General features: G+C 50.8%; 3 protein-coding genes across 9 annotated transcripts in view; 2 read left to right on the top strand and 1 right to left on the bottom strand.

Moving 5' to 3' along the window:
• Nucleotides 1–6,100, top strand: part of ZSWIM5 (zinc finger SWIM-type containing 5) — a 167,886-nt gene extending 161,786 nt beyond the window's left edge. Inside the window, exons 12-14 of the mRNA XM_036893030.2 lie at nt 1,079–1,242; nt 1,708–1,789; nt 2,517–6,100. Coding sequence (XP_036748925.2) covers nt 1,079–1,242; nt 1,708–1,789; nt 2,517–3,379 — 1,109 coding nt within the window. The 3' untranslated portion in view covers nt 3,380–6,100. The remainder of the gene's footprint in view (nt 1–1,078; nt 1,243–1,707; nt 1,790–2,516) is intronic.
• A 117-nt stretch (nt 6,101–6,217) lies between these two features.
• On the bottom strand, nt 6,218–9,681 carry UROD (uroporphyrinogen decarboxylase). Of its 4 annotated transcripts, XM_036893134.2 has the most exons (10): nt 9,531–9,680; nt 8,755–8,867; nt 8,548–8,627; nt 8,409–8,471; nt 7,992–8,189; nt 7,705–7,866; nt 7,204–7,341; nt 6,938–7,038; nt 6,790–6,856; nt 6,218–6,463 (listed from the first exon to the last, which is right to left on the bottom strand). In XM_036893134.2, exons 1-10 carry the CDS (start codon nt 9,548–9,550, stop codon nt 6,302–6,304), a joined length of 1,104 nt encoding a protein of 367 aa, XP_036749029.1. In that variant the 5' UTR covers nt 9,551–9,680; the 3' UTR covers nt 6,218–6,301. The 4 variants fall into 4 exon arrangements, with proteins under 4 accessions (XP_036749029.1, XP_036749033.1, XP_036749030.1 ...); XM_036893138.2 differs by lacking the exon at nt 7,992–8,189 and having other exon boundaries at nt 9,531–9,681; XM_036893135.2 differs by lacking the exon at nt 8,409–8,471 and having other exon boundaries at nt 9,531–9,681.
• Nucleotides 9,682–10,515: 834 nt separating this feature from the next.
• HECTD3 (HECT domain E3 ubiquitin protein ligase 3) lies at nt 10,516–19,755 on the top strand. 4 transcript variants are annotated; one of them, XM_036892974.2, is made up of 21 exons: nt 10,516–12,016; nt 12,177–12,337; nt 12,567–12,659; nt 12,739–12,874; nt 13,160–13,275; nt 13,360–13,473; nt 13,595–13,677; nt 14,090–14,255; nt 14,467–14,548; nt 15,055–15,237; nt 15,387–15,439; nt 15,613–15,677; nt 15,812–15,915; nt 16,167–16,286; nt 16,402–16,491; nt 17,444–17,545; nt 17,924–18,053; nt 18,130–18,204; nt 18,328–18,409; nt 18,529–18,600; nt 18,776–19,755. In XM_036892974.2, the coding sequence occupies exons 1-21, from the start codon at nt 11,660–11,662 to the stop codon at nt 18,858–18,860; spliced, it is 2,469 nt and encodes an 822-aa protein (XP_036748869.1). In that variant the 5' UTR covers nt 10,516–11,659; the 3' UTR covers nt 18,861–19,755. The 4 variants fall into 4 exon arrangements, 3 of the variants coding, with proteins under 3 accessions (XP_036748869.1, XP_036748868.1, XP_036748866.1); XR_008996998.1 differs by having other exon boundaries at nt 10,519–12,016; nt 17,444–17,650; nt 18,328–18,422; nt 18,776–18,794; XM_036892973.2 differs by having other exon boundaries at nt 10,521–12,016; nt 17,444–17,650; nt 18,704–18,850.
• The last annotated feature ends 2,581 nt before the right edge of the window (nt 19,756–22,336 follow it).

Below are 22,336 nucleotides of genomic sequence, written 5' to 3'. Positions count from 1 at the left end.
CAAATGTACTACACTAATGTAAGGTGTTAATAAGGGAAACTGGTTCCTGTGAAACCTTAATTAAAAAAGGGAAAATGGAAGCCAGAAGGTGCTATATGGGAACTCTGTACCATTTGCTCAATTCTCTGTAAATCTAAAACTGCTTTAAAAATGTCAAGTCTATTAATGTAAAAAATTGTTTTTAAAGATGATAGAAGAAAAAAGGTATTCTCCCATCAAGCTGCCACCTAAAGATAACTATTACTAAGACACTGGTATAAATATTCCTGGAAATTTTTATTCATGTATATGCACACACATACATTATTTACATACTGCAACTTATCTTTTTTATAAGAGTCATAGAATATTAACTATACACAAATTGTTTATAATTCTTAAAATAGCCCCAACTGATAATTGTTTCCATTTTATAGATGAAGTAACTGAACTGGTAAATGGCTGAACTAGACTGAATTCCCTATTCAGTAGCCTATATACTCTTATCACCACACCTCTTTGTAAACATAAGACCTACTTTTTGTTCTCTATTTCATATTTTACTCCTTCATAAGATAAGCCAGTCTTTCATATACTGTACTACCTTTGTACAGTGACCTTCACTTCATGTGGTATACATGCCCTTCCTGTGGTGTTTTCCTTAACTCTGTGCACTAGTACTTTGTATAGGATCCTTGCCTACTGAATAGGAAGTGGTGGCCCAGCTCCTTTTCACTGCAGGGAGCTAGCTGTAGTGAGAGGCAAACAATGGGAGGTACACATTTTTGACAATAATATGTCTTCCTTCTGTATAAGTAGCTCTCAAAGTTCAGGTGCTCATGAAAATTATTTCTGGAGTTAAGGAGCCTGAAGGAAAAGACAGTGCAGGGTAGAGGCAAATGAAAAGGTGGAACTTGTGGGTGCCTGGGGAAGGAAGCAACCTCCAGTGGAGACAGTTTGACCACCCAGAAGGGATGTAACATTCAGAAGCATTCAGTGAATTGATAGCAGCCAGTTCAACCAGTCCCTGTTATGATCAGACTTTTCAGGGAAGCTTTAAAGAAAACCCTGTCCCTGCTCCTCCTCTCTGCACCTACAGGGGACACTCTAAGGCTGCAAACAATCCTGGGAGCAATACAAAAGCACATCCATTCTTCCTCTCTTATCTTCAAACTGGCCCAAGATGCATTCAAGATTGCTACTCCCACTGACAGTAGTACTGACAGCACTCTGCTCAACGTGGCCCTGGAGCTGGGATTACAGGTATGGAGGAGGAGGGGGCCATCCCCACTTTAGGCTCCTGGCCTAGTGACAATTGCTAGAAGATCCCAGGAGGGTGGGGCATGACCAAGTCTGGTTCTTTCTTTGTCCCCAGAACACAACTTCTAGGCTAAGCACAAGGTAAGGACTCAATAAATTGGGCTCTATTTTGAAGTTAAGGTCAGAAGCAGTGTAACTTTAGACTTTGTGGGTCCTCATCTTCTCCCCACCCCACCCCATTCCTCTTAAGTCAGGCAAGGTGTGGTAATAGGAGTTTCATTATGGGTCATCAGAGAAGATGTCTGATTAGTGGGAATGGTGGGACAAATTCAGCAAAACTGCCTGTACATATTAGGGGAGAGATGACTGTTTAAATAAATAATTGTTGTGTAAAGGAATGGCATGGGGAAGTGAAAAGAGGTCATAGCAGTTAATGCTTAGCCCATGGGAATCCCTCCTTTTTCCCAGGTGATGAGGATGACCTTATCAACCCTTAACTGGAGGCGCCGGGAGATGGTGCGGTGGCTGGTGACATGTGCTACAGAAGTGGGTAAGTCTCCCACCTCCCTCTACCCCCAACGGAAGGAAGTTCCTAGTCCCTACTCTTGGTACAGGACAATGAATCCTTAGAGTTCTCACGTGCTATTACTGATGGCCTAGGAAAGGATGGGGCTGCTGGTAGGACAAAAAGGCCTCTGTTCAGCCAGCCCAAGCTCTGCCCTCACTGCTCAGACTATACCCTGATGTCAACAGCGCTTTGGCCCTCTTCTCAGAAACATGTCTGAGAGATTGAGTTTTCAGCCACCAGTGCTCAGGTACACCCTTGGGAGGTAATTGGTCCAGTGATTTGCTCCCAGTCCCTGACCGCACTTATGAAAAACCCCAAACAGCCAAGAGGCGCAGGACGCCATCTAGAGCCCAAAGCCCTTAGCACAAGACTCCACCTTGAGAGGCCCCACTTCAGCTAGAACCCCAGGCAGATCTACGACCCCTGCCATAGGGCAGACAAACCACAGGCTTTGCAGCTCCATCCTTGTGAGGGGCTAAGAGCACTGCAGAGACCTTCAGCCCGCTGACCTGGGAAAGGAAGGGATGGGAAGAGACCCTAGACAGGGTCTGGCCATCCGGGATACTCCCCTTGCCCTGGTTTGCCTCAGATCATCTCAAGGCTGCTGAGAGAAATCTCCGCAGGCTAAGTTCTGATCCCATATGGTAATCTGGGCAGACCTGGATTGGGACCCTGATGGCTACGGCTGAGCTCAGGCTCTCCCTGACAGGTGTGCGGGCCCTGGTGAACATCTTGCAGAGCTGGTACACACTCTTCACCCCCACCGAGGCTACTAGCATTGTGGCTGCCACAGCCGTATCCCACACCACTATCTTGCGCCTCAGTCTTGACTATCCACAGCGGGAGGAGCTGGCTAGCTGTGCTCGCACGCTGGCCCTGCAGTGTGCTATGAAGGATCCACAGAGTTGTGCCCTGTCAGCGCTTACACTCTGTGAGAAAGACCACATCGCCTTTGAAGCAGCCTACCAGATCGCCATTGATGCTGCCACTAGTGGCATGACCCATTCGCAGCTGTTCACCATCGCCCGCTACATGGAGCTCCGTGGCTACCCGCTACGTGCCTTCAGGCTGGCCTCAATGGCCATGAGCCATCTCAACCTGGCCTACAATCAGGACACCCATCCAGCCATCAATGACGTGCTCTGGGCGTGTGCCCTCAGCCACTCTCTAGGCAAGAATGAGCTGGCAGCCCTCATTCCCCTAGTGGTGAGGAGCGTGCACTGTGCCACAGTCCTTTCAGACATCCTGCGGCGCTGCACAGTGACCGCGCCTGGCCTAGCTGGCATCCCAGGCCGCCGCAGTTCTGGAAAACTTATGTCCACTGACAAAGCCCCACTGCGCCAGCTGCTAGATGCCACCATCAATGCCTATATCAATACTACACACTCGCGCCTGACACACATCAGCCCTCGCCACTACGGAGAGTTCATTGAGTTTCTGAGCAAGGCTCGGGAGACCTTCCTGCTGCCCCAGGATGGCCACCTGCAGTTCGCCCAATTCATCGACAACCTCAAACAAATCTACAAAGGCAAGAAGAAGCTGATGCTGCTGGTTCGAGAGCGCTTTGGCTGAGAAAGCAGACAGCTCACTGCTGGGGCAGCCTGGGCCCTCACGTACCATCAGGTCAGGCCAAGGACACTGAAACATTTGTCTACCCTGAGAGGACTCTGAGCACCTGTGGCTGAAGCCAAAGGACCACAGGGCTAAGCATGGGGAGAGTCCACCTCTAGCCAATATGCCTTCCTTGGCGAGGTTCTCACTATAGCCCACTGTTCCTAGAGGAGCTGGGCCCTGCAGATCAAGCCCCACAACATGCCACCTCACGCCCCTATGTACTGCGTGTCCTGGGCACTGGCCCTCCCTACCTTGGCAAATACAGAACACTGTTCCGTCTCAGGGATTGCTTAACCAGAGAAACAGAAGCATTTATGGTACTGTAAATACTATAGTATATGTGTTGCCAATTACATTGTAAAGTTGTAACTATTTATAATTCTGGTTCTAATTTGATGGGTACTTGAAGTAGCTGTGGGTGGCAAAATAGGCTTGTTTTCTGAGGAGACTCAACCATTTCTCAGGTTTCCCTTGCAGACTGTATGCTGTTGGCAGTAGAAGAGTGGGGGTGGCAGGGAGGAAAAATGGCCAATTAGAATAAATCCCAAGTCTAGTCTATGCAGAAACCCCAGCCTGCAGACGGGGAATCTATAGCCTAGTGGAGGGTGAGGGGCAGGGCCAGGACTGGACTTAAAAGACTTTTGCCTCACAAAGCCATGAGACACTGAAGCTCTTGCTCCTGCTTCACATGCCTTTCTAGGAGCCTTCTGAGCTCCTAAGAAACAAGTGCAGGGAGAAGGTGGTCTGGGAGGCCACTAAGCTCACATTCATCTACTCTGGTCACCTTTGTGTTAGAGAGTGTCTGGTTTTATCTCTAATTATGTATGTGTTTATATATCTGTATGGCTAAGTACATGTGTCTCTGTGTGCAGAGATACATCATACATACCTGTCTATATGGGCACATGTATATTTATATACATCTGTCTTGTCTGTATCTGTGTTAACATATCTTGTGTGCTAGACTGGGGGTTTCTGTGTGAGGATATACACCTGTGTGAACATGTAAGAATACATATCTGTGCATTCATGTTCATCAATGCATGTTTAGTGAGTGTGTGTCGGGCACACACAAATGCTTATGTATAAACACTCGTTTGTACCTGTGTATGCCTGCTCTCCACTGGTCTGTCTTTGTATGTGTAACTATATTTTGACACACAGGTTATGTCTGAATTCATGTTTAAGGATCTGCATGAATGAGTCCCTTCTGTTTTTGCCAGATCTCTCATCTTCGTTCCTTAGTCTCTCTCAACAGCTAAACATGTTCCCCATCTCTGCAGTTTGTTACCAAACAACCTTCTAAGCACTGTGTTCTTCTCCCCCAAGAGTAGTTCCTTCCACTCCACAGTTCTCATCTTGCCTTGTACCTGCTTTCTGCCCTTGCCTCTTTACCTCAAGCTTCCTCTACCTGCTTTTTTCACAGTCCCATTGGTCGCTAATCTGGAGGCTGGGGCTGGAATGCATTGAGCCTTTCCCTTCCTGACTAGTTTCTAGCCCTAATGGGCACCCCCATCTTAGCCCTGGCTGACCTCCACAGTGTGTCATGGCCCTGCTGCTTTCCTGACCCTGTGATCTGCCTGGCATTGTTACAGGAGGCAGCAAGGGTGTTCAGAAGAGTCGTTTGGATGCCAGTGTCTTGGTGTTCACTGTTCCATGTTTTAGTTCCCGAGTAGAGGGTGGGGTGTGATAGGGAAGGGGTGGTATAGCTAATAGAGTATGCACTAAGGACCTCTCTGTCTCCTTTGTTTTCCCTTCTTTGACAAACTGTTTGTGACTTTTTTTTCCTCCACACTAACCAGTAAGTTGTATTTGCTGTTTGTGGCTACTGACGGCTTACTGTCCAGCCATGGGCCCCTACCTCTTAGCCCAATAGGTTGGTTTTGAAAAAAAAGCAGCCACTCCCATTTCTATATCACGATTGCCATTTTTAGCAAGTGTGTGAACTCGCAGTGCTTTTCTATGAATAAATCATGGATCACAGAAAAGATCATTTTTCTAAAATAAGAAACTGTGTTCTCTCAATAAATGGGGCCCTTCTCTCTCCTGTATTGCCCAGGCTGGGACAGGGAGCTGCATGGGCAATAGACTGTAGGCTCCTAGTTGTTTAAGGAGAGGTGGAATGATGAAGAATTTTCTGCCACACCCCTCTCCAGAGTTCACAGGCACCGCAGAGCCTTGTCCCAGGAAGTACCACTGTGATGGGCAGACACAACAAGATCCTGAGAAAATTAGAGGGTATACTCAGAAAATAATACAAAGCAATCCTGAGTGTCATAGGGCCTTTTGGCTTCAGAGGACTTTGTGATTCAGTGATACAAGTCTAAGGCTCTAATCCTAAGCAACCTAGCTCTGAGTCTTTATGTCCTCCCCATATTTTGGGGTCAGAGCTGAAGGACACTTAGTTTTTCCTGCTCACCTAGGCCCCATCTTCCTCCAGAACCCTCTCTGAAGTATTCTAGCTACTTTTGTGCCCCTCTCTGATCTGTACTCCCCTATCTCCCCAGACACAAGGTCCTATCAATTTGGCCTTGTATGCTGTGGGGACCTCATTTCTCTCAAATGTCACAGCTCTACTGCTAGGGGGCTCTCCCCAGCCCCATGTAGTTCTGGAGTTTTAGATCTGAGAGCAAGATGGTGGTGACAGCCATGACAGTAAATCCTATCGTACATATTCACTGATATCTGGGCTCCTATAACTTGTGGGAGAATATGTAGAAATGCCCAGGGAAGGAGCAGAGACTAAGAAGGAACTGAGGATTGGGGCACAGATCTTTCACAAATAAAACCACATGCTAGACTTCTCCAACGATGGAACTTTTATTCTCCTAGAAACAATCAATCATCAGTATTAGTGGTACTTGAGGGAAAAGGTTATGCTCAGTTCTGACGAAGCAGACGTGAGTGTCTGTGCACGGCATCCACAAAGGCCCCTACGTGTTCTGGGTCCATGTCAGGGTAAAGTCCATGGCCCAGGTTGGCAATGTAGCGCTGTGGCCCAAAATCATCCAGCATCTGCCGCACCAGCCGTCCGATCTCCTCCTGGGGGACCAACAGGGCACTGGCTATAGGAGGGGCCAGCAAGCCTCCATCCTCCCTATACACAGTAATGACACATATACACATAAGCATGCTTCTACATAGTGTTATTTATTCAAATATTACTTTAAAAAATGTTTACTGTATGCCTAGTATGGGCTTAGTGCTAAGAAAAAACAGACAACAGAAAGAATTTCTGCCTTCCTAGAGCTCACATGGTGTGTATGTTGTAGAGGGGAGGGACAAACAGACATAATAAAAACACAGTAATATCCACTGCTGTGGGAGTGCACAAACTCATAGACACACATAGGGACCCTGCTTGTTACCTCAGATGCATACAGGGCACAAGGGTCCAGGTTGCCCTGCAAGGCCACAGTCTTCCCCACACGCTCCCTGGAAGCAGAGTCGGTGCCAAGTTCTGGTGACTGCACATACGGCAGCTGCACCCCTTCCACCTCACCCTCCATCACTCACCGAGCTTTCTCTGGGGCCACTGTCCAGTCAAGCCCAACTACCTCGTAGCCAGCTTGGGCTAACTCCTCCAGAGCAAAATGTCCATCCTTAGCAAAGATGATCTACGGGAAAAGGCAGCTCTGAGGCCACAGAGGGCCTTGCCTGCCCACTAACCTATCTCAGCTGCACCTCTGCTGCCCTCCAGTGGTCACCTCATTCAAAGCAGTACTTAACTCTGAAAGTTCCACAGGCCCGCCTTCACTCACCAGAGCCATCCCCATCCTTACCATGGGCACTGGTGCCAGGCCTGACTCCTGCAGCCCAGCCTTTACTCGCTTGGCCACATCACGGATGTAGGGCAGTGCAAACTTACTGAAGAGCTGTGGGCCAAGATGCCCGGCATGGGACTCAAAGAGTTGCAATGCCTGCAGTTAGGGGGTGGTGAAGAAAAAGATGTAACAGAGGAAGTAGCTCAGGGCCTGCACACAAAAAGTGCCTCAATTTTCCCCAAGTGATGTCAACCCCTGATAGCTCCTAAGCCTATAGGCCCAGTTGCGGTCAAAAAGTTTTGTGTTCTCCAGATTCCCAGTGTTAGCTTTGGTTTCTGAGAACACGGAGCACTAAGTCTGCCAGTGTCAAGGTGGGCTTAGCTGCTCTGGACAGATCATTGCACCCCAAACTTTTGTTCTTGGCATTGAGACATCTACTATCTCAGGTGCAGGGAACTTTGTTGCTTCTGGTCCTTATAGACTAAACTCCAGCCTATTTATCTCTCCCTCAGGACTCACCTGGGCACCAGCAGCCACTTGTCCCACCAAATATGGGACCAGAGCATCAGTGAGGGTGCGAAGCAGCTGGTGACTGGCCTGTGGTCTCTGGTAAAGCCAGCGCTTGGCCTGAGCCATGGTGCTTGAGCTGCCACCCTCAACCATGTATGTCATCAGTGTCCACTATAAAAGGATACAAAGAGGATGTCACAGGCATTGAAGCCAGACTGACACCTCCTTCCCTTGTCTCCACCAGACCTGTCAGGATGTTTTCCCCATGCCCAAGTCCCTATTCTGGTCCATATTACCGGGGCACCAGCAAAGCCAATCAGAGGCACACGCCCAGCCAGCTGTTGCCGTGTGAGGGTGATGGCCTGGAACACATAGCCCAGCTCAGAGGCCACAGTTGCTGGATCCCTGAGGTGCTCTAAGTCCTGCTCTTCTCTTAATGGCTCTGGGAAGCTGGGCCCTTTGCCAGGCACCATGGTCACCTCCATGCCCAGTGCCTGAATGGGGAGAAAACATCTGGGTACCCAACCTGTAAACTCCAGGAGGAAAGACTTTTCAGCCCATGCCAGGAAAGAGGAAAAGAAGAACAAAACTTAGGCAGACTCCATCTCCTTCATCCCAAGTTCTTCCCTCTGTCCAGTGAAAATAAGTGTTTATCCTGAGCCTTGACTATCTTCCCTTTTTCACCCGTTCCAAAATCAGGTTTAAGCATGTACCTGGGGTACAACAAGGATGTCGGAAAAGATGATGGCAGCATCCAGAGGGAAGCGACGCAGTGGCTGTAGGAAACAGAAGATAAGTTGCTAGGTGCCAAGCTGAGGGCATAAGTTCCTCCCTCCTTAGTGGGCCCCTCACCTGTAGAGTCAGTTCACAGCAGGCCTCTGGGGAGCGACAGGTGCTGAAAAAGTCCTGGGCTGCCCGAGTTTCCCTAAACTCTGCAGACAGAAGAGGAAAGGCACAGGGCTCAGCCTTGAGGAACCTCTGAAGCCTCCTCTTCCCCTCCAGAACTTTTCACCCTCCAGAATTCTGCCTAGATTCCCAGGCTCTGGCCCCGACTCCGACCTGGTAAGTAGCGGCCTGCCTGCCGCATGCACCAAACGGGAGTGTAGTCAGTGTCTTCTCCCCAGGCTGCTCTCAGAAACGTGTCGTTCTTCAGCTCTGGAAAACCCTGGGGTCTGGAGTTCAGGAGGTGTTAGAGGTAGATATCAGTAAGCTAGGCTGGGAGTTTGGGAAGGCTTGGGTTCTTAAGGGAGGATTCAGTCCAGCACCGCTATCTGCTTTCTCCAGGCCAGCTCCCAAGCTATATGGCTCCCCGCCCATTTCGCCTTCTCTCTGCCTATCAGGTGGTGCACAAGACTAGAAGGGCCCGCGGTGGGGCCTCTACCCTACAAGCAGTCCCAGCTTCTACAAGCTCAAAGCCACTGGAGACACTGGGGAAGTAGGGGAACGAAAGCCCAGTAAGGATAGTTTGGGGATTTGGGGACCAAAAAATATCAGGAACCGGTGTACCAGTGGGCTGGTTCCCGGGGTGATAGATCCCAGGCTGGGGGATAGTCGAGGCATCAGAGTTAACGGTCCCGAATAGGGATCCTAATTTGAGGATTAGAAAAATCCAGGGGCATCCCCTAAATAAAGGTCTGATGGACGTAGTCCAACTGGGCAGTCCCTGCGATGAAGGTCTCGGGAATCCACGAATGGGCTATTCGGGAGTTCAGTCACTGGGGTTCGGGTTGGGAGCTCTCTAGGATAGGGGAAGGGCGGGCACAGGAACAGGTTCCTGAGCTGGAGGATTCGGGTCCAAAGCCTCGCTGGCCCGTCGCGTAGTGCAAAGAACTCACCCTAACCGGTTCGCCTCCATGATAAGCGGTCTGTAACTGCGAGCATAGTCCCCACGTTAACCTGAATCTGAGCCTGCCCCTGCCCATGCTCCGCCCCTTCCTGGAATGAGCTAGGGCCGTAGCCATGTTGAAAGTCACATGATCAGACTCCAGCAACAACTATCCGGCTGCCCTGGCAGCTGCCGGTAGGACCCCTTACCTCTCTTACCGTAAAGTCCGCTATAGCGACGCAGAAACAAACGTCCGCCGCCGAAAGAATTTCTCTTTTACTACAATTTACCAGGCCTTGAGGAATTGGCACGTATCTGGTGGCCTGGGAGTCCCGAAGGTTCGGCCGAAGACCCACTTTCATTCCCACTGACCATAATTCAAACAGTCTCATGCCGGGCCCACCCAGGCGTACAGTGGATTATGAAACGAAACCGGTATCATTGGCTATATTACCTCCTAAGAGCTGGGCACTATGGTATTTGTGGAGGTTACAGGGGTCAACAAGATAGCCCCTTCCTTTAAGGGGCTCCAGACAAAGAGAAATCAGCAATCACAACAGTAAATGTTTTAAGAGAAAACTAGAAGCAACTAGCAAGGGCTCCTGGTTTAATTGGAGAAAGTGGTGGGGGTGTTCTAAGCAGGAGCAACAGCATGTGCAAAGATGAAAAAAAAAAGGGCTATTATGGGAACCAGGAGATCACTCTGATGGAATTAAAGAGGTTGGAAATGTCTACAGAGTACAGGTCATGAAGGCCCTGGTGAGGTGCCTTTGTTCACTATTCTGTACTAGTGTAACAGCATACAAATAGCTTGGAGAAAGGGGAAGAGAGTCACTGTGTTCTCAGGTTCCTAGGGAGAAAAAAGTGGAAAACAAAATTGCATAATATTAAAAAATTACATCACTTTTTATTTCTGTCTTGATAACTTCTATTTGAAAACTGTCAAAACAAAGTTTCTACCCAAATGTCCATCAATTAACAGATCACTGGATAAACAAAATGTAAATAAACATGTAATGGAATATTATTGAGCCATAAAAAGAAATTAAGTTCTGATAGATGCTACATTATGCTGAGTGAAATAAGACACAAAAAGATGAACATTGTTATGGTTCCACTTACATGAAATATCTGAATAGGAAAATTCATGGACACAGAAAGTAGATTAGAGTTTACCAGAGGCTGGAGAGAGAGGCAATGAGGAGTTACTGCTTGAAAGGTACAGAGTTTCTGTTTGGGATGATGAAAAGTTTTGGGCATAGATAATCGTACACTTTAAAAATGAGTAAAACAGCAAATTTTGTTGTATCTATTTTGCTATTTTACTACAATTTTTTAAAATTAATGTAACATGTCAAAACCCATTGAATTATACACTTCAAATGGGTGAATTGCATGGTATATGAATATGTCAAAACTGTTTTTAAAAACAAGGGGGTATGAACAGTTTCCTTTTCCTCCATGAGTGTATGTACTTCACCAACAGCTCCTGTCCATCTTTGCTTCCTCCTTTCCCACGTCCGCCTTCCCTCTCATCTGGTTCAGAATTCCTGGGAGAAGCTGGGTAATGATCATCAGTGTCCTGGAATTAGGACTAACCACCATTCAAGACTGAATGACTCAAGACTTCTGTCAGTGGCAGGGCTGGGTAGATTATTCTCTCAAACATTTTAGTCACCTGTCCCTAGGATGGGGAGCCCGAGAAGACTGTCTAGTAGATTTTTAAAGATTCTTCGGGTTGTAATATGACTCTTTGTGGGTGGAGAGGCTAAACTGGAGGCCAGAGGACCAGAAAAATGGCTGTTGCAATGATTCAGGCTAGATGGGACGGTAGCTTGAATGAAGGTAGCAGTAGTAGGAATAAAATGGTAGTAGCAAAGGGGATGGAGAAGGGAAGATTGATAAAGTAGAAACTACTAAACTTGGGCCTGGTTGGCTGAGTGGAAGGCACAGAGGAAGGTAATGGTTTGAGTATCCGAGTACATGGGGCAATACGGCAGGAGCGCACTGTGCGCTTAGTCCAGAACTTACGGCGGGGGCGGGCCGAAGGCGGCAGAGCTTGGTGGGAAGCTCAAGCAGCCTTTGCGGCCGTTGCTGCTGAAAAGGGCCCTTCTCTGGGCTTCCCCCTGTCGCTTAGCCATGGCGGGCCCGGGCCCGGGGGCAGCACTGGAGTCCCCACGGCAGCTGCTGGGCCGTGTGCGCTTCCTGGCGGAGGCAGCGCAGAACCTCCGCGCCGGACAGCCACTGCCAGCGGCGCTGGCTTTCGTGCCGCGCGAGGTGCTCTACAAGCTTTACAAAGACCCGGCAGGGCCGTCGCGAGTGCTGCTGCCGGTGTGGGAGGCGGAGGGCCTGGGGCTGCGTGTGGGAGCCGCGGGTCCGGCCCCCGGGCCCCTCCGCGCTGCCCGCGACAGCATCGAGCTCCGGCGCGGCGCCTGCGTGCGCACCACAGGCGAGGAGCTATGCAATGGCCACGGGCTCTGGGTGAAGCTGACCAAGGTGCGCCCGCCAGCAAAACACCCCAGGCCAGGGAAGCCCCGGCTGTTCCCCTCCGCTCCCCCATACTGAGCTGGCGTTGCGCTCGTTGGCCTTTGCCTTGGGCGGGCCGGGCCGCTGGACGGTTCCCTGACGACTGTCCTCATCTGGCGCGCCTCGGCAGGAGCAGCTGTCGGAACACCTGGGCGACTGCGGGCTGCTAGAAGGATGGTTGCTAGTGTGCCGCCCCGCGGAAGGCGGAGCCCGCCTCGTGCCCATCGACACCCCCGACCACCTCCTGCGGCAGCAGCAGCTCTTCGGCGTGGACTTCCGCCCGGTGCTCAGGTCCGGCGCCCGAGGGGCGGAGCCTGCTGGCCGACTCCGCTTCCCCGAGAGGTGGAAACGGCTCGGGCGCAGCCCGGGAGGTGGGGGCGGGCGGACCTGGGAGCTGGGCTGGGGCTTCTGGGTGCCTAGTTCAGAGGAGAGAGCGTTCTAGGGAAGGCGCCGGTCCCTGGAGGGATGTTCTGCAGCCCGCTGGTGTTTCTCCACGCCACCCCCCACTCTTTGCCCACAGATGGGAACAGGTGGTGGACCTGACATATTCGTATCGCCTTGGATCGAGGCCTCAGCCAGCCGAGGCATACACGGAAGCTGTACAGAGGCTACTGTGAGTGATGTGGGATGGGATGGGATGGAAGGATCACCAGGTCTGGGCCCGACCTAATTAGGGACTTGGGGTTACTTAGCTATGTGCCCCCGACGTGGACCTACGAGTGCGACGAGGACCTGATCCACTTCTTGTATGACCACCTGGGCAAGGAGGATGAGAACCTGGGTAGCGTGAAGCAGTATGTGGAGAGCATAGACGTTTCCTCCTACACGGTGGGTGCTGGGACTCCTCCCAACCCAAGCAAGGTGTAGTCACATGTTGCTAGATCCAGAACCCCCATCTCTAGGTCAAGGCCAAAACGTGAATCTCCACAGGCTAGACATGGTGCAGCCCTCGGTCTTGGCAGCCCTATAGGAACCCCTAGACACCTCTGTCCATACCAGCTGCACTTTTAACCCAACCCCACTGTGCTTTCTCTTCTGTGCTGCCTGGCCCAAAGCACAACCCCAGTGCAGGGAGTTGGGGGAAGCTAACTCCACCATTCTGCCCCTCCCCAGGAGGAGTTCAATGTGTCCTGCCTGACAGACAGCAATGCAGACACCTACTGGGAAAGCGATGGGTCCCAGTGCCAGCACTGGGTACGGCTTACCATGAAAAAGGGCACCATTGTCAAGTGAGTGGGCTCTGTGTAGGTCAGAGTGAGTGAGTCATGTGCCTGTGACCGTACAGAGACCCACGTGCATAATCTGACCCCCAGGAAGCTGCTGCTCACAGTGGATACCACAGATGACAACTTTATGCCTAAGCGGGTGGTGGTCTATGGGGGCGAAGGGGACAACCTGAAGAAGCTGAGTGACGTGAGCATTGACGAGTGAGTGAGCAAGCTGGCTGGGTTGGGAGGTGAGGTATGATCCTAGCAATGGGGCCTGGCCTAGCTTGGAAGCAGAAGGTTGGCCACAGGTACCCCAGGTGCTTCACATCCATCTCCTCAGGACCCTGATCGGGGATGTCTGTGTCCTGGAGGACATGACTGTCCACCTCCCAATCATCGAGATCCGCATCGTCGAGTGCCGAGGTGGGGCTTAAGACTGTAAGGAGGGAAAGAGAGCCCTAGTATGTAGATGAGGGCTAGCTGGCAGGGAGCATGGAGAGAAGGAGATGGGCTTGCAGTTAGGATGAAGGTGATACTGAACTACAGGATTTGAAGCTTTGGGGCCTGAGCCAGGTAGTAAGTGCCAGGTATAGGTCTGCCTGAAAGTCATAGAGGTGGTCACCTGGAAGATGAACTGAGCTGGGACCCTCAGGCATCCCAACCTTACAGTGGTGGTCAGAATAGCCAACAAAGAATATAATAATCAGAATCAGGCAGTAGAAGGGAATCCCAAAGGGCTAAGAGTGACAAAGGGCTAAGCATTAAGGAGCCATTCTCTGGTCTGAGGGCCAAGAAGGCAGCAGGACAGTGACTTCACTCTGACTTCTTCCCCCAGATGATGGGATTGATGTGCGTCTTCGAGGGGTCAAGATCAAGTCTTCCAAACAGCGGGAACTAGGGTTGAACGCAGACCTATTCCAGCCAACCAGTCTAGTGCGATATCCACGCCTGGAAGGCACAGACCCGGAAGTTCTGTACCGCAGAGCTGTTCTCCTACAGAGGTGGCTGTGGTTCTGGGCCTGCCAGACCCTTCCTTCCCCCCATCTTGGCCATTGTATGTCTATGTGCAGGCAGTCTTATATTGTAAGATTTCAAGGGGTCAGAACAGCTCCTCCACCCTGCCTTCTCCAGTCCCTGTGTGTTGAGGAGTGAGTGGATTTTACATCCATGCCAAACTCTTTAGCTGCAGTTATCTTTACTTGCCCACCCCAGATTCATAAAGATCCTAGACAGTGTCCTGCACCACCTGGTACCTGCCTGGGACCACACACTGGGCACCTTCAGTGAAATTAAGGTGAGCCTCACCCACTCGGTGCTGGTTTGGGCTGTGGGCTCCCCCTTCCTGCTCGTGCATTTGTTCTCTCTTCAGCAGAGAGTTCCTAAAACTTTTGCTGGGCTCTGGGAACATAAGAAAGCCCGACACAAATATTCAAAATTTAGTGTTTGGGGTGCTCTTCCCCAGATAGTATGTGAAACACACAAGAGCTGGGGGAGTAGAGGGGACAGCATTAACAGGGCAAGTTGCATGAAAGGTACATACTAGAAGTTACTAGCTGCTAAAGATGACTTGAGAGAAGTGTGCAGGTAGATGTGAGTATGACATGGGGATGTGGCCTGGGAGGGGGTGGGCAGGAGGCTCCCCCTGGTGGGTGGACTAAGGGTGAGACTGGAAGTAAGGACTTGGGATGGGCTAGCAGTAGACTAAAACTGTAGAATTGGGTCCAGGCATAGAGGAAGGTTCCAGAGCCTGGACAGAGGCCGACTGCCTGCTGCTCTGCTCTGGCCACTTTTCCCCACCAGCAAGTAAAGCAGTTCCTGCTGCTGTCACGCCAGCGGCCAGGCTTGGTGGCCCAGTGTCTGCGTGACTCCGAGAGCAGCAAACCCAGCTTCATGCCACGCCTGTACATCAACCGGCGCCTTGCCATGGAACACCGTGCCTGCCCCCTAAGGGACCCTGCCTGCAAGAATGCAGTTTTCACTCAGGTCTGGACCATTTGGAGTCAGACTCAGGGAGGGTCAGTCAAGGGCCTAGAGGGCTGGGCCAGGAGGGAGTGGACAGAGGCCTTTGGGCAAGAATGAAGCCGGTTCTTGACAGACTTTCCTACCACTCCTCTCCTTTCCCCTGCCCACAGGTTTATGAAGGCCTCAAGCCCTCTGACAAATACGAAAAGCCCCTGGACTATAGGTATGGCATGAGACTGAGGGATTTTCCCAGGGCACGTGTATACATATATACCCACATTCTGTCTCTGGCATCCCTAACCGCTCTGTAGTCCCTACTACTGGCTGGTCCCTGGGCTGGTGAAATGTCCTGAGCATTGATCCAGCATGGTGACAGAGATCCACCCATACCTACAGGTGGCCTATGCGCTATGATCAGTGGTGGGAGTGTAAATTCATTGCAGAAGGCATCATTGACCAAGGTGAGACCCTGAGAAAGGGTAACAGGGGTCCTGCTCTATTTGGAGTGGAAGAGATTTCTGGGGTCACCAGCTAACCGAGATAGGGGACCTGCTTATTGCCCCATTATGGGGGCTGGGGCTCTTTGTCGTTTCAGGGGGTGGTTTCCGGGATAGCCTGGCGGACATGTCAGAAGAGCTATGCCCTAGCTCAGCAGACACCCCTGTGCCTCTGCCCTTCTTTGTGCGGACAGCCAACCAGGTAATCTCCCATGATGTTTCTGCTGTTTGTCTCTGCAGACCTCCCAAGCACCAGGCTGAGCTAGAGAGGGGAGAGAGGAGGAACCAAGTTGCCCAGGGCAGCCTCTGGACAGATTGAGGAGGAGGAGCCATTGTGTATTTCAAAGGAATTATTCAGAGCCTCCACTAGAAGGAAGGGAATTCTTTGGGGAGTCAGGGGCAACAAAGTAGGGTCCATCCCATGCCATATTGACAGCTCTGTCTTGGGGGCAGGGCAATGGCACAGGGGAGGCCCGGGATATGTATGTGCCCAACCCCTCTTGCCGAGACTTCGCCAAGTATGAGTGGATCGGACAGCTGATGGGGGCTGCTCTCCGGGGTAAGGAGTTTCTGGTGAGTAGACTAATCTGAACCCCATCAGATCAACCCTGGCCCCTGGAAGGAAGAAGGGCCAGTCAAAGCTGGGCAGCTTACGGTGAGATGGCAGTAGTGAATATTTGTCGCACAGGTCCTGGCTCTGCCCGGTTTCGTGTGGAAGCAGCTCTCTGGTGAGGAGGTGAGCTGGAGCAAGGACTTCCCAGCTGTGGACTCTGTGCTGGTGAGTGGGGCCTGGAGCCAGTTTCCTCTGCCCAGCCCTGAAGTTGCTACTCCCCACAGGCTATCCTGAACTTCTCTTACATCATACATGCTCCTTCTCCAATCCCATCCCCTCCCATAGCTTCATTCATTATCTCTATTCACAACTCCTAAATCCTTACCTTCAGCCCAACCTCTTTCCCAAGACTAGAGCCATAGGCACATCAGCTTGCTGGACATCTGCTCCAAGACGGTACCTCAGGCTCAGCCCCCTTCTCAGTCTGCTGTCCTCCAGGGCTCTCTAGCTCAGAAGGCACCACTGCCCGCCCCTCCCCATGCCAAGGCCCTCAGGGTCATCCTTTACTCCTCCTCCCTCACTTTCCCCAGCTGTCACATCTCCCTCTGGAATCTGTCCCCTTCTCCTGTCTCACTGTTGACCTCCTGGTTCAGGCCACCTTGCACAACCACTGACTGCAAAAACTGGTCTCCATTCTTACCTGCCTGCTCTCCTATAGCCACAGTAACTCATTTCACTCTTCATTTAAACCCTTCAATGGCTCTGCCCTGGGCTTAGGATAAACTCTGGGCTTAGGGTAACATGCAGAATCTGGAAAGGCCTTATCTCTGGCCACTTGGTTCACTTTCAGGCTCCAGTAAACAGATTCCTTGGGCCTTTTGCTTTTTCCACCTTTTCCTCCTGGCTTCCTTGTGGAACTTCCAGCCAACTCCCAGCCATCACTTGGGTCTCAGCTTAGATGTCATTCTTCCAGGACACCTTCCCTGGCCTCCAAGTCTGGTTAGGCATCATCTTGGAGCTTTCGTAGCCCTTGTACTGACCCACTTACTGCACTCATTGCTTGCATGGGGACTTTGTACCTGGCTGTCTCTCCTGCTTCCCTATGAGCATCTTAAGGAAACACAAGGACTGTCTCCACAATAAAAAACTGACCTCTGTGCCTCTCTGCAACCCCCAGGTGAAGCTCCTGGAAGTGATGGAAGGAATGGACAAGGAGACATTTGAATTCAAATTTGGGAAGGAACTAACATTCACCACTGTACTGAGTGACCAGCAAGTGGTAGAGTTGATCCCTGGGGGCACAGGCATTGTGGTGGGATATGAGGACCGTACCCATTTCATCCAACTGGTGCAGAAGGCACGGCTAGAGGAGAGCAAGGAGCAGGTACTACCCAGTGGCCAGTAGAACAGAGAGCTTTGCACAGCCTCTAGTAGCCAGAGCCCAGCCTAGTAGGCCCCCAGTACCAACCCCAAAAACTCTGGCCCCCACCATTCCTCTGCCCCACATTCCCTGCTTATCAGTGGAGTTTGGAGATGCTTCCAGTGCTGAACAAAGATCATGTCCCACATTATCTCCGTAAGTGGAGGCTGTGTCCTCACCACAGTGAGCTGGGAGTTGTGTCCTCTGACCTAGCAAGACCTTTTCCTTACTCTCCAGCTGGCAGCCATGCAGGCAGGTCTGCTGAAGGTGGTGCCACAGGCGGTGCTGGACTTGCTGACCTGGCAGGAATTGGAGAAGAAGGTGTGCGGGGACCCAGAGGTCACTGTGGACGCTCTGCGCAAGCTCAGTGAGTGTGGGACAGGGCAGGCAGCACAGAGGTGGGGTCAGAACCTAAGGATGAATTCTGGCCCTGTCCCCACCAGCCCGCTTTGAAGACTTCGAGCCATCTGACACACGGGTGCAGTACTTCTGGGAGGCACTGAACAGCTTCACCAACGGTCAGTGGAAGAAGGCAGTTTGGTGCCTGGGTTCGGACTCCACTTGTGGGATAGAGAGGCAGGGTAGAAGTTATAGAACCTCCCCGACCATTCGTGTGGGCACTGATTTCCTTCTCCAACCAGAGGACCGGAGCCGCTTTCTGCGCTTTGTCACGGGCCGCAGCCGCCTGCCGGCGCGGATCTACATCTACCCAGACAAGCTGGGGTGAGTGCAGAGGGTAGGTCCCAAGAGGCTGTGGCCAGGCTTTGCCCTCCCATATGTGTCAGACCCCTGCCCTGTGCCTGAACAATTCTTCCTGATCTGTGGTCCCTCTGCGTTCCCAGCTATGAGACCACAGACGCGCTGCCTGAGTCTTCCACCTGCTCCAGCACCCTCTTCCTACCACACTATGCCAGGTGGGTTTCCTAGGCTGGAGACTGGGGACCCCGGGAGAGGGTGGCATCTGAGGATGGAGGAAGGAGGACTCCTGGGACTGAAGGGCACAAAATGGAGCCACAGAATCCTTGGTAGTGACTGAGGAACCTCTGCCCCTGGCATGACGAAGTCCCCATCCCCCACCCCTCGCTGCAGCGCCAGGGTGTGTGAGGAGAAGCTCCGCTATGCTGCGTACAACTGCGTAGCCATTGACACCGACATGAGCCCTTGGGAGGAGTGAGACGGCACCAGGGGGCAGCCTCGGACCGGCTGGGGTTTGCCCTACTGTCATGAGCTGACATGCTCAGAAAAAGCCAGCGCACACAGCCCCGGTATGTGGTCGGAGTGCTGGCTGTGTGGGTGACCCTGGTGGCCCAGCCCTGCAGACCCACAAGCCCTATGTGTGCTGGGGCTTGCTTCCCAAGTTACTTATCCTCTGTGGAGGGAAGCTTCCACAAGCCCAGCACAAGCTGCCAGGCCTGAGCTACTTGAAGGGGGCCTTCTAGCTCCCCACCCCATGGATTTTGCTTTAGTTTTTGGGAGCTCTTTCATTTTTCTCCATGTTTTTCTCTGGCTTCCATCTGGACTAAAAACTAAAAACTCTGGAGCATGTTAGAGGCCTAGAAGCTCTTTCCCAAACACAGCAGGAGGGATGCATAGGGAATGATGGTCATCCTCCTCGGTTGCCTGCCCCAAAATAAAGGAACAACTGAGCACCCCCTCCCTCACACACTGGTGTTTTTTTCCATTCCCTCCATACTCAGGGTGTAAGTTCTGTCCTTCCTCCATCCTAGTCTCAACTGACAAAGTGCCACCACCTTCCCTGGCTCAGAACCTACATCCCCACTCAACATGAAATCTTCACCACCACACCACATTGATCACTTCTGTATCACCTCCAGCCTGATTCCCCATCTGCTATCTTCATGCTCAAGATTTGCACAAGTTAAGGCCAGTTATATCTTCTGAAATCTTTACCCAGCTCCCCTTTACCCACCTCAAATCAAGCCTAGATTTTAAACTTGCTTCTGGCCTTACGCATGTCCCTGCCTCAGCCCTCCTTCCCTTAAGGGCCCCATGATGCTCCATCAGAGAAGGTCCTGCACATGGGAAAGTTTAATAAATGGATGAATTCATTCCTTTGGAATGTGTTTATTGAGCTCCTGAGGGATGTTAGAGGAGGCTGTTCCAGAAATTCAGGGCCCTGCTGGGAGCCTAGGAAATGGGTGTCAAGTAGGAGTGGTGGGGCCTCTCAGGGTCGAACATTAAATCTGGAGTTGAGCAGGAAAATAAGGACCCCCACTATGCAGTGTTGTTGTTTTTGTTTGTTTGTTTGTTTTTAAAGGCTGACCTGGTATTATCTGGGATGGGTGTGGTGATGGGGAGGATGGGGGTCCATCTCCTGGAACCGGGCAGGCAGAAGAATTTGACTGATAGAGAAAGCCTTGAGATGGCAGGTAAGCCAGCCAGGTCAGGGTTTTGACAGAAGAGGAGGCAGCAGTATTGCTGCCTCCCACCCCCAAAGCCGCCCCTAGTTGCCACGCTGCTAAGGTGCAGTTACTAGGAGCAAGCACCCCATGGGAGAACTCGTGCGGAGTCAGCCCCGGCACAGTGGGCAGCCGCCGCAAGCGCCATCTCCAATGAAGTAGCCTGCGCGTGTCGCGCTCTGCCAGCGCTCCCCCAGCCTGGCCGCTAGGGTGCCCCATACCGCCGGCCCGGCTGGGAACCACCTTGCCGGCGCCGGCGTGGCGCCCTTCCCACTGGCTGGGCGCTCTAGCCCGAACTCTCCGGAGTCTTGGTTAACACCCCAGCGGAGGCCCCGGGTAACCCTGGGCTTACGGCTCCCCAAAGCCTGCGCCTTGGTCGGTCCACAGGAGGCCCCGTCACCCCCGGCTCCTCTGGGCAGCCCCTTCGGGTCTAGAGGCCGCCACTCCCCCCCCCCGCTCCCGCGGGTCCGAGGCGCACCGTGCCTTTTCCTCTTCAGGAAAGGGCTTGGCCCCACGCCTGCAGGAGGTAGTCCGTTTCTGTGTCTGTGGCCGCATGAGTCACTGGTCCCTCTTTCATGAAATTGGACTCACTGTATATTTTGTAGTTGCTTTATATTTAGTCGTTCACTCATTCATTCAGTGAAAGCATCAGATTTTTGGGTCAGACACCATACTAGGTGCAGTGTGTAAAATAAATTTTTTTGACCTCTTGGCATTTAAACGCTAATGGAAGAGATATATTAAGCGAATGAGTTCATAAGCAATATTTAATAACAATTGTGTAGGAGCTCCAGTGGAGAAGAGAAGGGTACTGTTAGAAGACCTAGGTTTCTAACCAATGGGGCTCAAATCAAACGCTAAACCTTCAGGTGGAGTAAGGACACAAAGTTAAGCCGAGAAGCATATTGAGTCCCATGTCATTAGAGTGTGATGGGAAGAAAGAGACTATACCTTTAGAAGCCCTTTTAGGATTTTGCGATGAGCAGCCATGAAGGCTTCAAGCAAGGGGGTGACGTAATTAGATTTTCCTTTGGCAACTGTGTGGATAATAAGGTGAGAGGAGGCAGGGAGTAATTCAAGCAGGAAATGATGGTCACTGTACCAAAGGAGATATTCATTTTAACTGTTATTTTTATTGGCTGCATTGTATTACATTATAAGGAATGTTCATAACTTTCATTCATCTAAAACCCTCTACAAGTGGACATTAAGTTTGTTGACAAATTTCAATATTGAAAAGTACCAGTGTTATAATAAACATCTTCATGCATATATCCTTACATACCTATTTGATCATTTCCTTAGAATAACCCTAAAATCACTTTATCAAACTGCCAAATTGCCAGTTGTATCCTGCCCAATTGCCAGGATTTATCAAATTTCACTCCCTGTAGTGTCTAGTTCCTAAACTCTCACCAACCTTGGGCATTAATCTTAAAAATATTTTTGACAACTTAATGTGCTGAAAATGGTATGATTGTTACTTTAACCGCATTGCTTTATTTACTATATTGAGCAGTTGTGTTTCTTCTTTATGAACTGCCCTTTATATATTTTGTCCAGTTTTCTGTTGGTTTCATTATACTTTTTATTGATGTAACATTCTATGCGTAGTACAAAAATAAAAAGCACAGCAAAGCAGTGTGCTAAGTGCTGTTTATCTATTATCTTGTTTTATCTTCTCAACAATTCTATAAAGTAAGTAAGTACTATTGTTTTGCCCATTCCCAGTTGAGAAACCTATGGGAAAGATGAATTGAGTAACTTGCTCCAAGTCATGTAGGTAATAAGGCATGGAGCTAGGTGGTGGTGGCTGAAGGTGGTGGTCTGCCAGCTCCAAAGCCAGCCGACATAGTAACTAAGGTGCTCTATCATGTATGTTAATTAACCCCTTTGTCTGTCATGCCAGGTGTCGCAAATATGTTTTCCCAGTCTGTACTTTGCCATTTAATTTCAAATATGTTCTTTCCTAATATAAGAAATTCTAATTTTTATGAATTCAAAATCTCTATGGAAGAAGCTATATGCTGGATATATATACCATGGGAAGGCAATATAGTATACTAGTTAAGAGCACATTCTCCACAGTCAGCTTGCCTGTATTCATATCCTGGCTTTACCACATACAAGCTGTTGAAATGAACAACAGCTAAGGATTCCCCAAATCCTTAGCGCATTCCTTCAGCTTCCTTTTTTGAAGCACCTATCCTTTTACCATTGATTTGAAATG

This window comes from Manis pentadactyla, chromosome 4 (assembly GCF_030020395.1).
Source record: "Manis pentadactyla isolate mManPen7 chromosome 4, mManPen7.hap1, whole genome shotgun sequence".
Lineage (NCBI taxonomy): Eukaryota > Metazoa > Chordata > Mammalia > Pholidota > Manidae > Manis > Manis pentadactyla.
This window is presented reverse-complemented; position numbering and strand designations above follow the sequence as displayed.